This window comes from Tamandua tetradactyla, chromosome X (assembly GCF_023851605.1).
Source record: "Tamandua tetradactyla isolate mTamTet1 chromosome X, mTamTet1.pri, whole genome shotgun sequence".
NCBI lineage: Eukaryota > Metazoa > Chordata > Mammalia > Pilosa > Myrmecophagidae > Tamandua > Tamandua tetradactyla.
The window spans coordinates 5079358-5097908 of record NC_135353.1 but is presented as its reverse complement, the minus strand read 5'-3'; the positions used below and the strand labels follow the sequence as shown (position 1 = coordinate 5097908).

The following is an 18551-nucleotide window of genomic DNA, read 5'->3' as shown; positions in this document are numbered from 1 at the left end:
TTGCAAACTGGAAGGAAGGTGACCCTTGTTTTAAAGTGCCAGAGAATTTGACAAAATTGAGGCTGGATGGGAGAATTTGAGAGCAGATATTGTAGTTTATAGTAAAATGGGACAAGGAAAGGATAAGCTGAGAACTGAAGTTTTGGATACATAGAAACCAGAAACTGATGGTCTGGAAAATCCTTGGACATTTTCATGGCCTTAGAACTGTCAGTTTGCAACCGAATAAATCCCCTTTGTCAAAGCCAATCCATTTCTGATATATCGCATTCTGTCAGCTTAAGAAAACCAATAGGGTTTAAGTACTTATTCTGGTCTGTTGAATCCATTTCTAAGGGTTTCAAATTAATTGCCCTCCCCTTGCGAGAAATTCATGTGTGATTGAAATAATCCAAGGAACTCTTTACCTAGAGGGTGAACTGGGGTAGAGGAGACTAATAAGAATTGATGATTGTTTTTTTTTTTTCCTGGGCTGTTTTGTTTATTTAAAGGGAAAGCAAATGTAGCTATTAATCATGTGATTTTTAAATTAGAAGAAGAAAACCTTCTTAACATGCTACTAAATGTTCTATAAACAAAGAAAGCAAAGTGGCCAAGTAGAGATGTATAGAAGAAGATAGTACCTCAGCCTGAGCCAAGGGGGATTCAAGTAATTTATTTTTGCAGCCCAGTGGCAAAGAGTCTCTTATTGTTCAGGTTGCTAAAGGGAGAATGTCATGACAGAACAGACATCACTCCCTTCTCCAAAGCAACAAGGCATCTTGAAAACTCAGCTTTCTGGTACAGTTTTGTGGTTGGTGGAAGGACTTAGGTTTATCCATGTGAAAAAACAGCTGAGTCAGGGATGAAAACTCTTCAAAGGAAAACCTCCCTTCAACAGTCATAATGAAAATCTTCAGCCAACATATAATCCAAATTCACCTTTGGGACAGTTCATTCTCAAACTCTGCAGTGGGAGGACAGGTAGGTAGTTACCTAGCCTACCACATTCACTGTTTCGTTCCTTCTCTGGATCAGATGGTAGTTTGAAGAAAAGCATTCCTACATTCATCTTGTATGCCAGGGATGATGACCAGAGGCAAAAGCAGGGTCTCATTTTGGATCTGGCAGATGTTGAGCCTTATGTAATCTGTTCCCACTATATGCGCTCTGCTGTCAGAGAAAGCTGCTTTTCCAGGAGTCAACAACCACGATCATGTCCGTCCTTCAGTTAAATCTCCTTGGTTTAGTAACTCCTGTGGATTTACTGCAGTTAAGACAGAAACCTCGTATGACTGCCTCCCTGACTGCATAGTCACCAAGTGATGTGTCACCTCAGGCACTGAAGACAGGGGACGAGGGGATCCTTCAGCAAGCACCTCAGTCTGCTCCTGCTCTTGACTCCCAGCTGCTCCTATCTGCAAGTGATGCTTTCTCATGTGCACATTCCTGCTCCCACTCTGAGAGAAGGTCTTCCCACAGACTTGGCATTGATGAGGCTTCTCTCCTGAGTGAACCACCAGATGTTTTCGCAGACTAGAATACTCAGCAAAGGAATGGCCACACCCTTGAGCTTCACAAAGGAAAGGCTTCTCTCCTGTATGAATGCGCAGGTGGTTCTTCAGGTTTCCAGCTGTAGTGAACTGCTTACCACAGCTAGACTCAGGGCACATAAAAGGCTTCTCTCCATTGTGAGTCCTCATGTGCACCTTCAGTCTCTGCAGAACATAGAAGCTTTTCCCACAACCTTCTGCAGGGCAGATGAAGGAGCAGTCATTTCGATGAGTTTTGAGGTGGTACTTGAAGTGAGCTGGCCACACAAATGTTCGGTCACAGCCTTCAACTGTACACTTGAGTTTCTTCTCTACTTGAGGAAGGGATCCAGAGTCTTTGGGCTGCCCATCACCAGAACCAAGGTGGACATTTTCCCCATTGCTGCTGGTTTTTGCATTCTTTGCCAACTGTGCGTGAGTAGCACCAATTAAACTGTCATGAGCCAACTCCTGAACCCGAAGGAACCATGGAATGCTACTATCCGTGCTCTCACTGGAGAGAAAATCATTCCCTGAATCCTCTGCCTCATCCTGTACAAATACTAAGTGCTCAGCTGAAGAGCCCAGACCTGCTCTTGTTAGATTAAGAAGAATAAAAGAAGTGCTATCACTTTGTTGTAGATCTTGCAACAAGCTAGGCGACTCTGAAGATGACAAAAACTCTGGGGACTTCTTTTTTTTTTATTTTATTTTTTTTATTAATTAAAAAAAGAATTAACAAAACAATTAGAAATCATTCCAATCTACATGTACAATCAGTAATTCTTAATAACATCACATAGTTGCATATTCATCATTTCTTAGTACATTTGCATCAATTTAGAAAAAGAAATAAAAAGACAACAGAATAAGAATTAAAACAATAATAGAAAGAAAAAAAAAACAAAAACAAAAACAAAAAACCTATACCTCACATGCAGCTTCATTCAGAGTTTTAACATAATTGCATTACAATTGGGTAGTATTGTGCTGTCCATTTCTGAGTTTTTATATCCAGTCCCGTTGTACAGTCTGTATCCCTTCAGCTCCAATTATCCCTTCTCTCTTTTTTTTTTTTAATTAACGGAAAAAAAGAAATTAACCCAACATTTAGAGATCATACCATTCTACATATGCAATCATTAATTCTTAACATCATCACATAGATGCATGATCATCATTTCTTAGTACATATGCAATGGTTTAGAAGAACTAGCAACATAACCGAAAAAGATATAGAATGTTAATATAGAGAAAAAAATAAAGGTAATAATCGTAAAATCAAAACAAAACAAAACAAAAACCTATAGCTCAGATGCAGCTTCATTCAGTGTTTTAACATGATTACTTTACAATTAGGTATTATTGTGCTGTCCATTTTTGAGTTTTTGTATCTAGTCCTGTTATACCGTCTGTATCCCTTCAACTCCAATTGGCCATTATCTTACCCTGTTTCTACCTCCTGCTGGACTCTGTTATCAAGAACATATTCCAAATTTATTCTCGAATGTCTGTTCACATCAGTGGGACCATACAGTATTTGTCCTTTAGTTTTTGGCTAGACTCACTCAGCATAATGTTCTCTAGGTCCATCCATGTTATTACATGCTTCATAAGTTTATCCTGTCTTAAAGCTGCATAGTATTCCATCGTATGTATATACCACAGTTTGTTTAGCCACTCTTCTGTTGATGGAGATTTCGGCTGTTTCCATCTCTTTGCAATTGTAAATAACGCTGCTATAAACATTGGTGTGCAAATGTCCGTTTGTGTCTTTGCCCTTAAGTCCTTTGAGTATATTCCCAGCAGTGGTACTGCTGGGTCGTATGGCAATTCTATATTCAGCTTTTTGAGGAACCGCCAAACTGCCTTCCACAGTGGTTGCACCATTTGACATTCCCACCAACAGTGGATAAGTGTGCCTCTTTCTCCGCATCCTCTCCAGCACTTGTCATTTTCTGTTTTGTTGATAATGGCCATTCTGGTGGGTGTGAGATGATATCTCATTGTGGTTTTGATTTGCATTTCTCTAATGGCCAGGGACATTGAGCATCTCTTCATGTGCCTTTTGGCCATTTGTATTTCCTCTTCTGAAAGGTGTCTGTTCAAGTCTTTTTCCCATTTTGTAATTGGGTTGGCTGTCTTTTTGTTGTTGAGATGAACAATCTCTTTATAAATTCTGGATACTAGACCTTTATCTGATATATCATTTCCAAATATTGTCTCCCATTGTGAAGGCTGTCTTTCTACTTTCTTGATGAAGTTCTTTGATGCACAAAAGTGTTTAATTTTGAGGAGTTCCCATTTATTTATTTCCTTCTTCAGTGCTCTTGCTTTAGGTTTAAGGTCCATAAAACCGCCTCCAGTTGTAAGATCCATAAGATATCTCCCAACATTTTCCTCTATCTGTTTTATGGTCTTAGACCTAATGTTTAGATCTTTGATCCATTTTGAGTTAACTTTTGTATAGGGTGTGAGAGATGGGTCTTCTTTCATTCTTTTGCATATGGATATCCAGTTCTCTAGGCACCATTTATTGTAGAGACTGCTCTGTCCCAGGTGAGTTGGCTTGACTGCCTTATCAAAGATCAAATGTCCATAGATGAGAGGGTCTATATCTGAGCACTCTATTCGATTCCATTGGTTGATATATCTATCTTTATGCCAATACCATGCTGTTTTGACCACTGTGGCTTCATAATATGCCTTAAAGTCAGGCAGTGCAAGACCTCCAGCTTCGTTTTTTTTCCTCAAGATGTTTTTAGCAATTCGGGGCACCCTGCCCTTCCAGATAAATTTGCTTATTGGTTTTTCTATTTCTGAAAAATACGTTGTTGGGATTTTGATTGGTATTGCATTGAATCTGTAAATGAATTTAGGTAGGATTGACATCTTAACTATATTTAGTCTTCCAATCCATGAACACGGTATGCCCTTCCATCTATTTAGGTCTTCTGTGATTTCTTTTAGCAGTTTTTTGTAGTTTTCTTTATATAGGTTTTTTGTCTCTTTAGTTAAATTTATTCCTAGGTATTTTATTCTTTTAGTTGCAATTGTAAATGGGATTCGTTTCTTGATTTCCCCCTCCGCTTGTTCATTGCTAGTGTATAGAAATGCTACAGATTTTTGAATGTTGATCTTGTAACCTGCTACTTTGCTGTACTCATTTATTAGCTCTAGTAGTTTTGTTGTGGATTTTTCCGGGTTTTCGCCGTATAGTATCATATCGTCTGCAAACAGTGATAGTTTTACTTCTTCCTTTCCAATTTTGATGCCTTGTATTTCTTTTTCTTGTCTAATTGCTCTGGCTAGAACCTCCAACACAATGTTGAATAATAGTGGTGATAGTGGACATCCTTGTCTTGTTCCTGATCTTAGGGGGAAAGTTTTCAATTTTTCCCCATTGAGGATGATATTAGCTGTGGGTTTTTCATATATTCCCTCTATCATTTTAAGGAAGTTCCCTTGTATTCCGATCCTTTGAAGTGTTTTCAACAGGAAAAGATGTTGAATCTTGTCAAATGCCTTCTCTGCATCAATTGAGATGATCATGTGATTTTTCTGCTTTGATTTGTTGATATGGTGTATTACATTAATTGATTTTCTTATGTTGAACCATCCTTGCATACCTGGGATGAATCCTACTTGGTCATGATGTATAATTCTTTTAATGTGTTGTTGGATACGATTTGCTAGAATTTTATTGAGGATTTTTGCATCTATATTCATTAGAGAGATTGGCCTGTAGTTTTCTTTTTTTGTAATATCTTTGCCTGGTTTTGGTATGAGGGTGATGTTGGCTTCATAGAATGAATTAGGTAGTTTTCCCTCCGCTTCGATTTTTTTGAAGAGTTTGAGGAGAGTTGGTACTAATTCTTTCTGGAATGTTTGATAGAATTCACATGTGAAGCCGTCTGGTCCTGGACTTTTCTTTTTAGGAAGCTTTTGAATGACTGATTCAATTTCTTTACTTGTGATTGGTTTGTTGAGGTCATCTATGTCTTCTTGAGTCAAAGTTGGTTGTTCATGTCTTTCCAGGAACCCGTCCATTTCCTCTAAATTGTTGTATTTATTAGCGTAAAGTTGTTCATAGTATCCTGTTATTACCTCCTTTATTTCTGTGAGGTCAGTAGTTATGTCTCCTCTTCCATTTCTGATCTTATTTATTTGCATCCTCTCTCTTCTTCTTTTTGTCAATCTTGCTAAGGGCCCATCAATCTTATTGATTTTCTCATAGAACCAACTTCTGGCCTTATTGATTTTCTCTATTTTTTTCATGTTTTCAATTTCATTGATTTCTGCTCTAATCTTTGTTATTTCTTTCCTTTTGCTTGCTTTGGGATTAGTTTGCTGTTCTTTCTCCAGTTCTTCCAAGTGGACAGTTAATTCCTGCATTTTTGCCTTTTCTTCTTTTCTGATAAAGGCATTTAGGGCAATAAATTTCCCTCTTAGCACTGCCTTTGCTGCGTCCCATAAGTTTTGAAATGTTGTGTTTTCATTTTCATTCGCCTCGAGGTATTTGCTAATTTCTCTAGCAATTTCTTCTTTGACCCACTCGTTGTTTAAGAGTGTGTTGTTGAGCCTCCACGTATTTGTGAATTTTCTGGCACTCTGCCTATTATTGATTTCCAACTTCATTCCTTTATGATCCGAGAAAGTGTTGTGTATGATTTCAATCTTTTTAAATTTGTTAAGACTTGCTTTGTGACCCAGCATATGGTCTATCTTTGAGAATGATCCATGAGCACTTGAGAAAAAGGTGTATCCTGCTGTTGTGGGGTGTAATGTTCTATGAATGTCTGTTAAGTCTAGCTCATTTATTGTAATATTCAAATTCTCTGTTTCTTTGTTGATCCTCTGTCTAGATGTTCTGTCCATTGATGAGAGTGGGAAATTGAATTCTCCAACTATTATGGTAGATGTGTCTATTTTCCTTTTCAGTAATTGCAGTGTATTCCTCACGTATTTTGGGGCATTCTGATTCAGTGCGTAAATATTTATGATTGTTATGTCTTCTTGTTTAATTGTTCCTTTTATTAGTAGATAGTATCCTTCTTTGTCTCTTTTAACTATTTTACATTTGAAGTCTAATTTGTTGGATATTAGTATAGCTACTTCTGCTCTTTTCTGGTTGTTATTTGCATGAAATATTTTTTCCCAACCTTTCACTTTCAACCTATGTTTATCTTTGGGTCTAAGATGTGTTTCCTGTAGACAGCATATAGAAGGATCCTGTTTTTTAATCCATTCTGCCAGTCTATGTCTTTTGATTGGGGAGTTCAGTCTATTAACATTTAGTGTTATTACTGTTTGTGTAATACTTTCCTCTACCATTTTGCCTTTTGTATTATATATATATCATATCTGATTTTCCTTCTTTCTACACTCTTCTCCACACCTCTCTCTTCTGTCTTTTCGTATCTGACTCTAGTGCTCCCTTTAGTATTTCTTGCAGAGCTGGTCTCTTGGTCACAAATTCTCTCAGTGACTTTTTGTCTGAAAATGTTTTAATTTCTCCCTCATTTTTGAAGGACAATTTTGCTGGATCTAGAAGTCTTGGTTGGCGGTTTTTCTCTTTTAGTAATTTAAATATATCATCCCACTGTCTTCTAGCTTCCATGGTTTCTGCTGAGAAATCTACACATAGTCTTATTGGGTTTCCCTTGTATGTGATGGATTGTTTTTCTCTTGCTGCTTTCAAGATCCTCTCTTTCTCTTTGACCTCTGATATTCTAACTAGTAAGTGTCTTGGAGAATGCCTATTTCTGTCTATTCTCTTTGGGGTGCGCTGCAGTTCTTGGATCTGTAATTTTAGGTCTTTCATAAGAGTTGGGAAATTTTCAGTGATAATTTCTTCCATTAGTTTTTCTCCTCCTTTTCCCTTCTCTTCTCCTTCTGGGACACCCACAACACGTATATTTGTGCGGTTCATATTGTCCTTGATTTCCCTGATACCCTGTTCAAATTTTTCCATTCTTTTCCCGATAGTTTCTGTTTCTTTTTGGAATTCAGATGTTCCATGCTCCAAATCACTAATTCTATCTTCTGTCTCTTTAAATCTATCATTGTAGGTATCCGTTGTTTTTTCCATCTTTTCTACTTTGTCCTTCACTTCCATAAGTTCTGTGATTTGTTTTTTCAGTTTTTCTATTTCTTCTTTTTGTTCAGCCCATGTCTTCTTCATGTCCTCCCTCAATTTATCGATTTCGTTTTTGAAGAGGTTTTCCATTTCTGTTCGTATATTCAGCATTAGTTGTCTCAGCTCTTGTATCTCATTTGAACTATTGGTTTGTTCCTTTGACTTGGCCATATTCTCAATCTTCTGAGCGTGGACTGTTATCTTCTGCTGCTGGCGTCTGGGCATTTAGTCAGATTTCCCTGGGTGTCGGACCCAACAAGGTTGTAAGATTTTTCTGTGAAATCTCTGGGTTCTGTTTTTCTTATACTACCCAGTAGGTGGCGCTCGTGGCACACGTTTGTCTCACGTGTTTGGAAGGGATCCCCCCGGTCACCGTTCTCCGTGGCCTGGGGATTTCCGATCCAATTCTGTCAGTTGGTTCGGGGGGCCGCACGTGGTGGGGGCGTCAGTCGCCGCGACTTGAGGGGACCCTGTGGCTCCCTTATTAATTTCCCTATTGGTTCCGGCCGCAGCGGGCCCGGGGAATTCGCTACCGGACCAGGAAGCCGCCCGCGGGGGAGGGGCGTCGGTCGCAGGCCGCCGCGGCCTGGGGAATTCGTCACCGGACCAGAAAGCCGCCCGCGGGGGGGGGGCCACCACGACTTGGGTAGCCCTCTGATCCGAGACTTGTAGCCGGACCAGGAAGCCGCCCGCAAAAGAGGGGCGCCGGCCGCCGCGGCTTGGGAAACTTGCCTCTCTGAGACTCTCAGCCGGCCCGGGAAGGAGGGAGGGAGGAGCTCCGGTCACCACAGCTGCCGCTGCTCGGGGGGTCGCTCGCCGCTCGGGGATCTCACCGCAGCCGAGTCTCGCAGTCAGACTAGCCAGTCCAGACTGGGGTATGCTGTGTGTCCATTCCCTACCGTCGCCCCGGGAGCTGTTCTGCACTGTTTCTGTTCACCTAGTAGTTTCTCTGGAGGAGGAACTAAGACGCACATACCTTACTAAGCCGCCATCTTGGCCCTGCACCCCCAACTAGAATTTTAAAGGACTCACTGGAATTTTCTATCATTTGTACTTAGTAAAAGAAATCTGTCTTACTAATTTTGGGGGAAAATTATTTATATTTGTTTTAGGGTAACTTTCTCCTTGATAATCTAAGTTAAAATTTCATCGTCACAAAAAGTAGACATTAAATGATCCCTTTTGTGACAAATAAAACACTATCTACTGTAAATCTTAACAAATATATAAACAAATACTATTAAGGAACAATTGACCAGTAAGAAAATTAGTAACTCATATAGACATGACTGGGGAAAAAATTTCCTTTAGAATATCAGCCAGTTAATTCAAGTGTGTGTTTACCCATCTGAGGTGGTAAGGATAAAACAAGTATCAATTCTTTGACTACTAAGTACATTATGTACTAATCCTTGTATCTCCACTCTTAAAATTTCTTCATTGTTAATTATGAGTACTAGAACTATCCAAAGGATTACTGGTAATCCAAATCTACAGATTCTCTTTTGATCCTATTTTAAATTTCATCAAACACTTCTACAGATTATAGGCATATAATACAACAATCAGAAAAAATAAAGAAGTCACAAACATGTACTACATATATCTTAAGCAAGAAAAAGTTGTATCGAACAAAAAGTGAAAGTTTATATTCCCTGTAAAGAGAAAAAAATATATATATATACTTATGTCAATTATTAAATGCACAGAAAACATTCCAGAGTATGAATTTTACCTCTGTAGCCACTGGAAAAATTCTCATATGAACCTATGTAGAAGTTTAAAAATTACTTAATATTTATATACCAATATATGTTCTGGCTTAAAAAGAAAATACTTTAGGCAATGCAAAGTTTAAAAAGTAACCTGTTTCATAAATGTCAAATATTCATTCACCACAAAGGACTAACCTCTTCCCATAAAAGTTATCACAGTTGGAAAACCAGAACTCACGTGGACCTGTTTATAACTTGGAAAATCTTAAAATGAGAAGGGTACAATATAGGGGTGTAAAAATAAAATAAGGTACGATATATTACCTTGGGGAGTATATTTGAACAGTCTGCTATTCACGAATCGGGCAGCATCCAAACCACTTGTGGAAAGGAGCTCCACCAAAGGGGTGGAAAGGGGCAGTTGATGTACGGCAAATGCAGCAAGTGAGGAAGTGTTCTGATGGGCTGTTGTTTTCATTTTACATGGAGGGAGGGGATTGCAAAGTGGAGAGAAGGTACACGTTGATTAGTATGGTGTTTGTTCATTCTGATCAGCTATTTTTACCGGATCAAAACTGGTTTATCACCAGGTACTGACTTTCTGCAACTTCCCATTGTTTCATTTTCTGGGAAAGCCACTGCAGGTCAATTGCGCCTCTTGTCTTTTGGAAAACACTTTCTAGGAAACCAGTCCCTCTGGACAATGCCCAATGCAGGCAGCCATTTTATTTTACTTAACAGGCGTAAGAATTACAATTTAAAACATACAGAACAAGAAGAGAAAATCACTCCTCTCCTCCTAATGGGTATATATATTTTTGTGTGTGTGTTTTAAATTATGAATTGAGAGCCATTAACTCAGAAAAATATTATTTCGTTGGCATTCCACACAAATGCTAAGCAATCTCATATTGAATCAAATGCCACCACCTGAAGATTTCATTCTGCAATACGTAAAAAAAAAAGCACATTATAAAAGGCAAGGCATAAGAATTACTTGACTTTGGAGATGAATGTAAAATGAAACTTCATATACACACTGAATAGTAACATGGAAAACAAAACATCCTAGGTAATTTACCTCTGCAGATAGATATGAAATATTTAAACTATAACCAATAACGTGTATACAATGCTAATGAAATGCTTTCAATTAATGCTAAGGGCATGTGTAGTATAATAGTGGACCAAACTCAATTAAATAGTGGGCCAAACCTGCGGCTTGGGGCTTGCCTAGCCCGACCGCACTGGGGTCTCGTCCTCGGATGTGGTTCGGCTGGAGAGCGGCGTCAGCCGAGACCACGGGGCTCGAAGGTTTGGAGGGCGCACGAGCACAATAAACCGAGACTAAAGAATAATAGTAGTAATTTATTGCATAGGGCTCGCGGGACTTAGCTGGCTGGCAAGGCTTACAGGCTAAGACCCCGACAGGAGGAAACACAAAGAATATATAGGGTTGGTGAGGGGGAGTTAATTAGGGGTGAAGAAACTTTGATGGGCAGCTGGTATGGTGTCGTATAGGATGTGGATTGGTTAGGAGGTGTGTTGAATATTATAATGGGTGGTGAGGTGAGGAGTGTACATGGTCTAATGAAGAAGAGATGAAAAGGTGGTGCGATATATGCTCAGGAGTTGCTAGGCAGGGGGTTAGAATAGCAAGGCTTGCAAGAACGAGAGATGTCTGGATATGTTAGGGCATGTTAAGGCAGATAAGAGGCAACAGTTACAAATATATGCAGCAATTCCTCCCTTGTATTTAATTAAAGAGCGGAGAGGAAGGGGCATCATTGAAGGCTGGTACGCAAGGTTTCCGAGGGGCTCACGCGGACTAACTAGTATTGCTTTAGCCACGCTCCCCAAGGGTGAGTAGTTTTTATTTTTAGAAGGAGGTAGAAGAGATGCATTTGGGTTTTAGCAGGGTGGCAGGCGGTCCACTAAGCTCCCGAGGGGCGGAATGCGGATTAACCGGTATTTGCACCCGCCACGCTCCCACAGGGTGATCAGTCCTGAGGGTGGGCAACACTAGCTAACCATACCTGCGCTTGCTGCAGATGACCCGCATCTAAAAAAGGATTTTGAAGTTCAAGAGCTGCCAGGGCAAGAAGTTTAGTTTGCTGTTTATGGCGAGAGAGCTGTTTGCATATATATTTGAATATAATAAGAACGATAATTAGGGCAAGCAATAGGATTCCATAGAAAATGAGATTTGAGGGTTGAAAGAATGAGGCGAATTTGTTTATTAGTTCAGTGAATATGGAGGCTGAAACTTTGGGAAGTATGGTATTTTGAAGATTTAGTATGTGTGTTTGTAGTTTGTGTGTTTGGTTCCAGTATGAGTCGTTGTATGCGGTGAAGATCCAGTCTCGCAAGGAGAGACGGGGCATGGAATGGTTAACCGGGACAGGAGTAACACAGAGCTTAGTGAAGGGGTATCGCCCATCACAAGCGGAGGAGGCAAGTTCATAAAGGGCTTCTATGTCTAGAGCAATTAAGTCTATTTCCTGTTGTAAGTTGAACACAGCGCTATGCATTAGATGGTTGATATTTTCTTGCGTCCCAACAGCTTGGGCGGCCGTTTGGGACACGTTGAGGAGGGTTTCAGCAGTGGTAGAGGTTTGAGTGAGGGCTATGGCGGCAACAGTACTGGCTGCTACAGCGGCGACGATGGCGGCGGCGATGGCGGCGGAGATACCGAAGTCTCGTTTTGTATGCTTTAAGTCGGGTAAGCTGTCCGTGCCTAGAATGTAAGGGAGTTGGGGGGCCATCCAGGTGGTGGCGTTGACCGGAATCCAGAGTAACCTAGGCTGCAAGACGATAAAGGCATAAGGGTAAGAAGTGTTCCAATAGTTAGCTAGTATGCATTTTGATGAGGGGGGGCTTCAGGGCACAGAAAGAAAAAGAAGGGGGGGCTTACAAAAATATAGGTGGTAATGTTGATGCAGCTTGTATAGTTAGGCTCACACCGGTGTGTTGTATCATATATGGTGGTTCCGTTGCAGAGCTGACAGTTTTGGACGCAAGTGAGGGGGCGGAGGTCGAGGCATGCATATTTGCCACAAGCATAATGGGAGGAAAAAACGGGTACACCGTATACGGGGTCTGAGGAAACGTCTCTGGAGTTAGTAGGGAGAGGAAACCGGATGCTGATATTGGTTTTAACAGTGATAAAGCTGATATTAGGGGCAGCCATGGGTAGGTTTGGGGAGTAAAGTGCGTAGGAGGGTGTGACTATAAGTGGCTCAGGGCGATGGCACTCAAGCCAGGTAAATTTGTTGATTGGCAGAGAGCGCGGAGGATGCATTTTGTTTGAATGTGGGCTAGAACAAGGCCGACCCGGAGGAGTTGTGTGGGTGGAGGTGACGTTTGCCTGAGGCTTAGGGGGAATTGGCCACCATGCAGAGCTTAGAAAGTATGCAGACATTTGTTTCAGGTTGGGGAGTGCGTTTTTTACGAATTTTTCTATGAAGTTTTCATTAGAAAAGGCTTGTACGAAGAGTTCCGACCCGTTATTACAAAGTAGGGGGAAGCAGTTTGGGAAGGTTGGAGGGCAAATAGAATTTGATTTGCAGGGAAATTGGCCTGGATTAGATGTTTTGTTGCTAATAAAAAGGAATGCTGAGTGGGGCGGATTAACGGAGATGTTGAGTGGACTTTCACTTTTTATGTGAAGAGGGTTACAGGGGAGCTGGAGATTACATGAGAAGTGCTGCAGTTGAGGAAAAAAAGGGCTGTCGGGTGTGAGGAACAGGACTCCGGGGGGGTGCTGAATGGCTGCCCAGAGTTCCCTGGGTGTTGTTGCGGATGCTGTGGGAAGAAGCGTGAGCATTATTAGAAGGATTTGCTTTAAGCTAGAAGGGGGGTTACCACAACGTTTTCGAGCTTCATCATAGAGATGAAGAAGTTGTCGTTTCATTTCCTTATTTGGGTTGTGGCAGAGAGGCTCTGTAGATTTTAGATCTGCATGGGTTAGCTGCCAAACCAGGCACCGAGCATGTCGGCATACGCGCCTGATTTTGGCAGCTGTTGGGGGTTGCTGGGGTGATGATTGGGGTTCCTCAAGGTGGAGGCGGTCTAGCCTCTTTTTCAGTTGTCTCAGTCTGCGTCTGTGGCGTCTGCTCGGTCGCCGTGGCCGGACGGACGTTTCTTCCGGGGATCCAGATTGGCTGGGATTCATTTTCTGGAAAGACACAAGCAAAACCGCGCCCCTGGGCAAGGAGAGGGGCGGGTCCTTGCCATGTATTGGTGGCTGGATCACGCCAGTGAACTGAAGGGACTAGGGAAGGCCTGTATGAAGGTCCCCAGTGTTTATGTAGGGGAGATAGCCCTTGTTTATCGAATGTAAGCAAGTTAAGGTGTATGAGGGCAGCTGTGACAAGGTCACTTGGTGAGGCTTGGGGAAGATTATTCTTCTCCTTTTCTATTTGGATTTTTAGCCTGCGATTTAAAGATTCTACCATAGCCTGCCCCTGTGGGTTATAAGGGATTCCAAAGTGGTGGGTGATGTTATATAGGCGCAGGAAGGCTGTGAAGGAGGCGCTGCGGTAGGCAGGGCCATTGTCTGTTTTTAGGTCCCAGGGAATGCCCATAAAGAGAATTCCTTGGCGAAGTGCCTTGATGCAATGTTTGGCAGTTTCGCCCGGTAGGGGGACTGCATGGCACATACTTGAATAAGTGTCTATAATGACATGTAGATATTTAAGACGCCCAAAGGAAGAGATGTGGGTAACATCCATTTGCCACCTGGCATTTGGCTTAAGGCCACGGGGATTGACTCCTTGCGGTTGTAGAGGCCCAAGTGGCGCAAAGGGCGCGCAAGTGGCGCAGCTGCGAACTATGTGTTTGCAGGTTTCCTTGGGCAGACCGCAAAGATGATGTAGGGAGTTGGCTGAAAAGTGAAACCTGGAGTGGAGTTGTTTGGCTATATTAATGGAGTCACCGAGTGTGTTGGCAGCTGAGACAGAGACTGCTCTATCAGCTGCTTCATTGCCGGCCGCAAGCGGTCCGGGGAGGCCGGAATGGCTGCGGATGTGAGCGATGAACCAGGGGGCCTGTCTTTTTTCAAGCTGATTTTTTAATGAGACTAAGGCTCTATCTATGGCCTTGGAAGTATCTGGAAAGAAGGTAGCTAGCGCCAACACTTTACAGACTTGGTAGGTGTATAAACTGTCCGTGAAGATGTTGAGTGGCGTGCTAGGAAACTTTCTGAAGGCTTCTTCTACTGCGAGAAGTTCGCCGACCTGCACAGAGTATTGATGGAACTGGGTAAAACAAAGGGGGTCCTTTTGTTCTGGTAGGTACACCACAAGGGCGAACTTGGTTTTTGACGCGTCCGTAAAGACGGTGGTTTCATTTGGGATAGGGGAAGAAGATGGGAATGGGAAATAAGGACATTTGGGTGGCAGTGGGAAGTGAAGCACCGTCTGAAATATTTTGTGTGATGGGTAATGGTTGTCAAAATTACCAGTAAAGCCCTCCATTAGAAGTTGCATGTCTACATTACTTTGGATGAGCCATGTAGTCTGTTTCTCATCAAAAGGCCAGATTATGGTGTCGGGAGGACGCCCAAAGAGGTGTATAGCTGTTTTGACTAAGTCGAGGGCAAGGCACACCCACATTTTTGTTTGGGGGCAGATTTTTCTGAGTTTACTTTTGGCAGGGTGGACCCATAGTAGGGGGCCTTCCTGCCAGAGTACCCCTGTGGGGGTAAAATATGTATTTAGGACTAGCCCCTGAAGGGGGAGCTCCGGTTTAAACCGATCGAGCTGGCTTTTGGAGAAATATTCGTTGAACGTTTGGAGAGCCAGTTTTGCCCAAAAGTCTAACTTAATGGGCTGTGTGATAGCTTTGGATGTTTGCTCTCCAGTTTTTAGGAGTTTGAATAGTGGCTGAAGCTCCGCTGTGGTTATTGGCAGGGCTGAGCGCACCCAGTTTATTTGCCCGCACAGTTGCTGCAGTTCATGTAAGGTTAGTTTGTTGGGGATAGCGAACTGAAATTTTGTAGGGGTTACCTTTTGGTCTATAGTGAACCCCAGGAAGGTATATGGTGCGCAGAGTTGGATTTTGTCTGGCTGAACTTTAAGCCCTAGACCTTGTAAGTTGACTTGTAACTGTGAAACAAGTTCCTTGAGCTGCTCGGAGTCCTCGGTTGCTACGAGAATGTTATCCATATAATGAATGATGAGGGCCTGGTCGCGCAGTGGAGACACTGCGGAGTCGACATAGGCCTGGCAGATAGCTGGACTATTACGCATGCCTTGGGGGAGCACTTTCCACTGATAACGCTGCGCTGCCCCCGCGTGGTTGGTGACTGGAACCGTAAAGGCAAATTTTGGCTTGTCAGAGTCATGTAATGGAATTGAGAAAAAACAATCTTTGATGTCTATTGTGGCCACGTGAAGATGTGCTGGGATGGCTACCGGGTGTGGCAGCCCAGGCTGTGGAGAGCCCATGGGGAGTATGTGTTTATTAATCTCCCGAAGGTCATGAAGGAGTCTGAATTTGTTTGCGGCCTTTTTGTGAATAACAAAAACAGGCGAATTGTAGGGGCTGGTGGAAGGTTCGATATGCCCCGCTTCTAGTTGCTCTAGGACGAGGGTTTTGAGTATATTTAATTTATGGGAAGGTAAAGGCCACTGCTCCACCCAAATAGGCTCCTCTGTATCCCATTGAAGAGGAGTGGGTGCTGGAGGTGTTATGCGAGCAGTGGCGCAAATTATTGGGGGGGCTGTGTGGTAACACTGGCCCCCGTAGCTGTGGGAATGGCTCATCCCCAGAGGGCTTGGCCAATGGTGGTTAGGAAGCATTCTTGGGGGGGCTGCGTGGTAATATATGCCCCCGAGGCTGCTAGAATGTCTCGCCCCCATAAGATTTGGTCAATGGTGTTTAGAAAGAGCGGCCGGAAGGTACCGGAGTGACCTTCATTATCTTCCCATTTAATGGGAGAGGCGGCGCGCAGGGAGGGAGCAGAGCCCGTGGCTCCGATAACGGAGGGTCCCTCCTCTGTTTTCCATTGGGCTATAAAGCGGGTAGGCAGACATGAGATTTCTGCCCCAGAATCAACGGTGCCTGTGTACCAGCGACTGTTTATTTTAATTTCGCGGGTGGGCTTGTTGGGGGTTATAGGGATTGACCACATTATGGTTTGGGGCCGGTCTTGGCCCGGGTCTGTGTCTCTTGGGGGCGGGGCTGAGACATGCCCCCTTTCAAGTTTAAAGGCTGCGCTCTGTTATTAGCGCGGCAGTCTCGAGCCCAGTGATAGCCCTTGTTGCAGCGAGGGCAGGGCGTAGGGGGCTTGCGCTGCTGCCACTGTGGCTTGGTAGGCGGCGGGCTAGGGGTGGTACAGTTTTTTGCAAAATGCCCCGTTTTTCCGCACCTGAAGCAGCCAGACGTTAGGGCCATGGCAGTGGCAATGGCCTGAGCTAACGAGGCCGCACTAGAGTCTATATTACTGCAAGCGAGCACCCAGTCATGCATGGCCTTTTCTTTGATGGGCAGTATGGCCTGTTTGCAGGCCGGACTTGCTCCTTCAAAAATAAGCTCTTTGGCAAGGGCGGTTTGTGCTTGTTCACCCAGAACTTTGCATTCACATGTCTCAGTAACCCGTGAGACGAAGGAGGCGAAGTCTTCGTCTTTGCCTTGTGTAAGTTTAGTGAATTTTTCGGGCTTAGCTGCGGAACAGGAGCGGAAGGCCCGCATGGCGACTTCCCTCAGTTGTATCCAGAATCCATTTGGGGCTTGCAGGTATACTGCAGGATTAACATAGGGGCCCATCCCTAAGAAAGCTTCGAGAGGCACACCGAGACCCGGGGGCTCAAACTGGTGCATGAGTGTGATTTGCTTTTCCGCCTCAGCATTAAAGTGGGCCCTCCAGTCAATGTACTGGCCAGGTGTAAGAATAGCCCGTGCTAAGGAGGTCCAATCATGGGGAGTACACAGGTTTGTTGAGATTTCTTCAAGGAGGTGGGTTGCATACGGACTGGCAAATCCATCCTCCTTTACCGCTTTGCGCAGCCGCTTGGTGTCCTCTGGTTCCAAGGGGTACCAGGGGAGCGGGCGCTGCGGTGTAGGGGCAACGTTCATAGGGAAGCAAGCAACCGGCGGTGGCAAAATAGGTTGAGGGGCAGCCGGGCCGTTAGATGCGCCAGCGTTGAGCGGCCATAATGACGCTGCCGATTGAGGGGCGGAGGCGCAAAATAATGGGCTTGGAGAGTTGTCCGGTGCAAAAGATGGCGGCCAGGAAGGCACCGCCGGCAAGGAGGCCGGAGCACAAGATGGCGGACAGGGTGGGGCTAGAGCACAAGATGGCAGACAAGGCTCCTCCCTCTGTGGAGGGGGGGCAGCCGGGAGGCACCTCTCCTTTTTGGTTGAAGGAGAAGGAGGAAGTGACTCGCCGGATGGCGCGAAACCGCCATCTTTAGGAAGGGCAGGATACACGAAACCGCCATCCTTAGGAAGGGCGGGATGCGTGAAACCGCCATCTTTAGGAAGGGCGGGATATAGGCACTTCCGGTTTTCTTTGTCTTTGCTCGAACAAGAAGGAGGAAGTTCGCCATCTTGGTCTGTCGCCAGATTGTTAAGTTTAGGAGGACAGAGCTCGAGCTCGTTATTTAGCTGCTCAAATAAGGATTCAGAGTCCGGGTCGGAGTTATTATGAGACTCCTCTGAATTAGCAGAATTTGTTGCCGATAAGGCTTCCTGGGGGGCGCTATCGGACGGTGGCCGCGAACCGTGTAGGCAAGAACAGATGGTAATAAGCGTGGGCAGGAGCCCGGGGGGGAAACGTTTGTTTTCATGCTCCATTTTTTGGGTGACCCGTTCGATAAGTTGGTCATAGGTAGCCGGGTCCCACAAGTGGCAATTGACAAGCCATGGGTTGAACGGGAGCAGGAGGTCCCAATAAACTTGGAGCTGGCGAACTGAAACCTTGCATTTATGAGTGTCTAACAGGGCTGCCAGCGCACGGACCTGCGGCGCTTGGCGTATTGAAATGCGATTGCCCATGATAAGAGGTAAGTTGTAGCAGTGAGCCGAAGGAGGATGGGGGCTGAGTTCTACGGATTAAGGGAGAAAAAGTAGCAGGGTAATACACCCTACAGCGCAGAGAAATGTTATGGCAAGCAAAAGTCTTTTTACTAAATTCAAATCTTTAGGGGCGATTTGTGCTAATATTGCTGCCCACACTAACGC

General features: G+C 43.8%; 1 protein-coding gene across 1 annotated transcript; it reads right to left on the bottom strand.

Annotated features, from left to right (window-relative positions):
* Window positions 1-597: 597 nt before the first annotated feature.
* LOC143671079 (zinc finger protein 410-like) lies at window positions 598-15616 on the bottom strand. The gene is made up of 4 exons (XM_077146035.1): window positions 15374-15616; window positions 14513-14602; window positions 11927-12169; window positions 598-2204 (listed from the first exon to the last, which is right to left on the bottom strand). The coding sequence occupies exons 1-4, from the start codon at window positions 15614-15616 to the stop codon at window positions 1194-1196; spliced, it is 1587 nt and encodes a 528-aa protein (XP_077002150.1). The 3' UTR covers window positions 598-1193.
* Between the last annotated feature and the right edge of the window lie 2935 nt (window positions 15617-18551).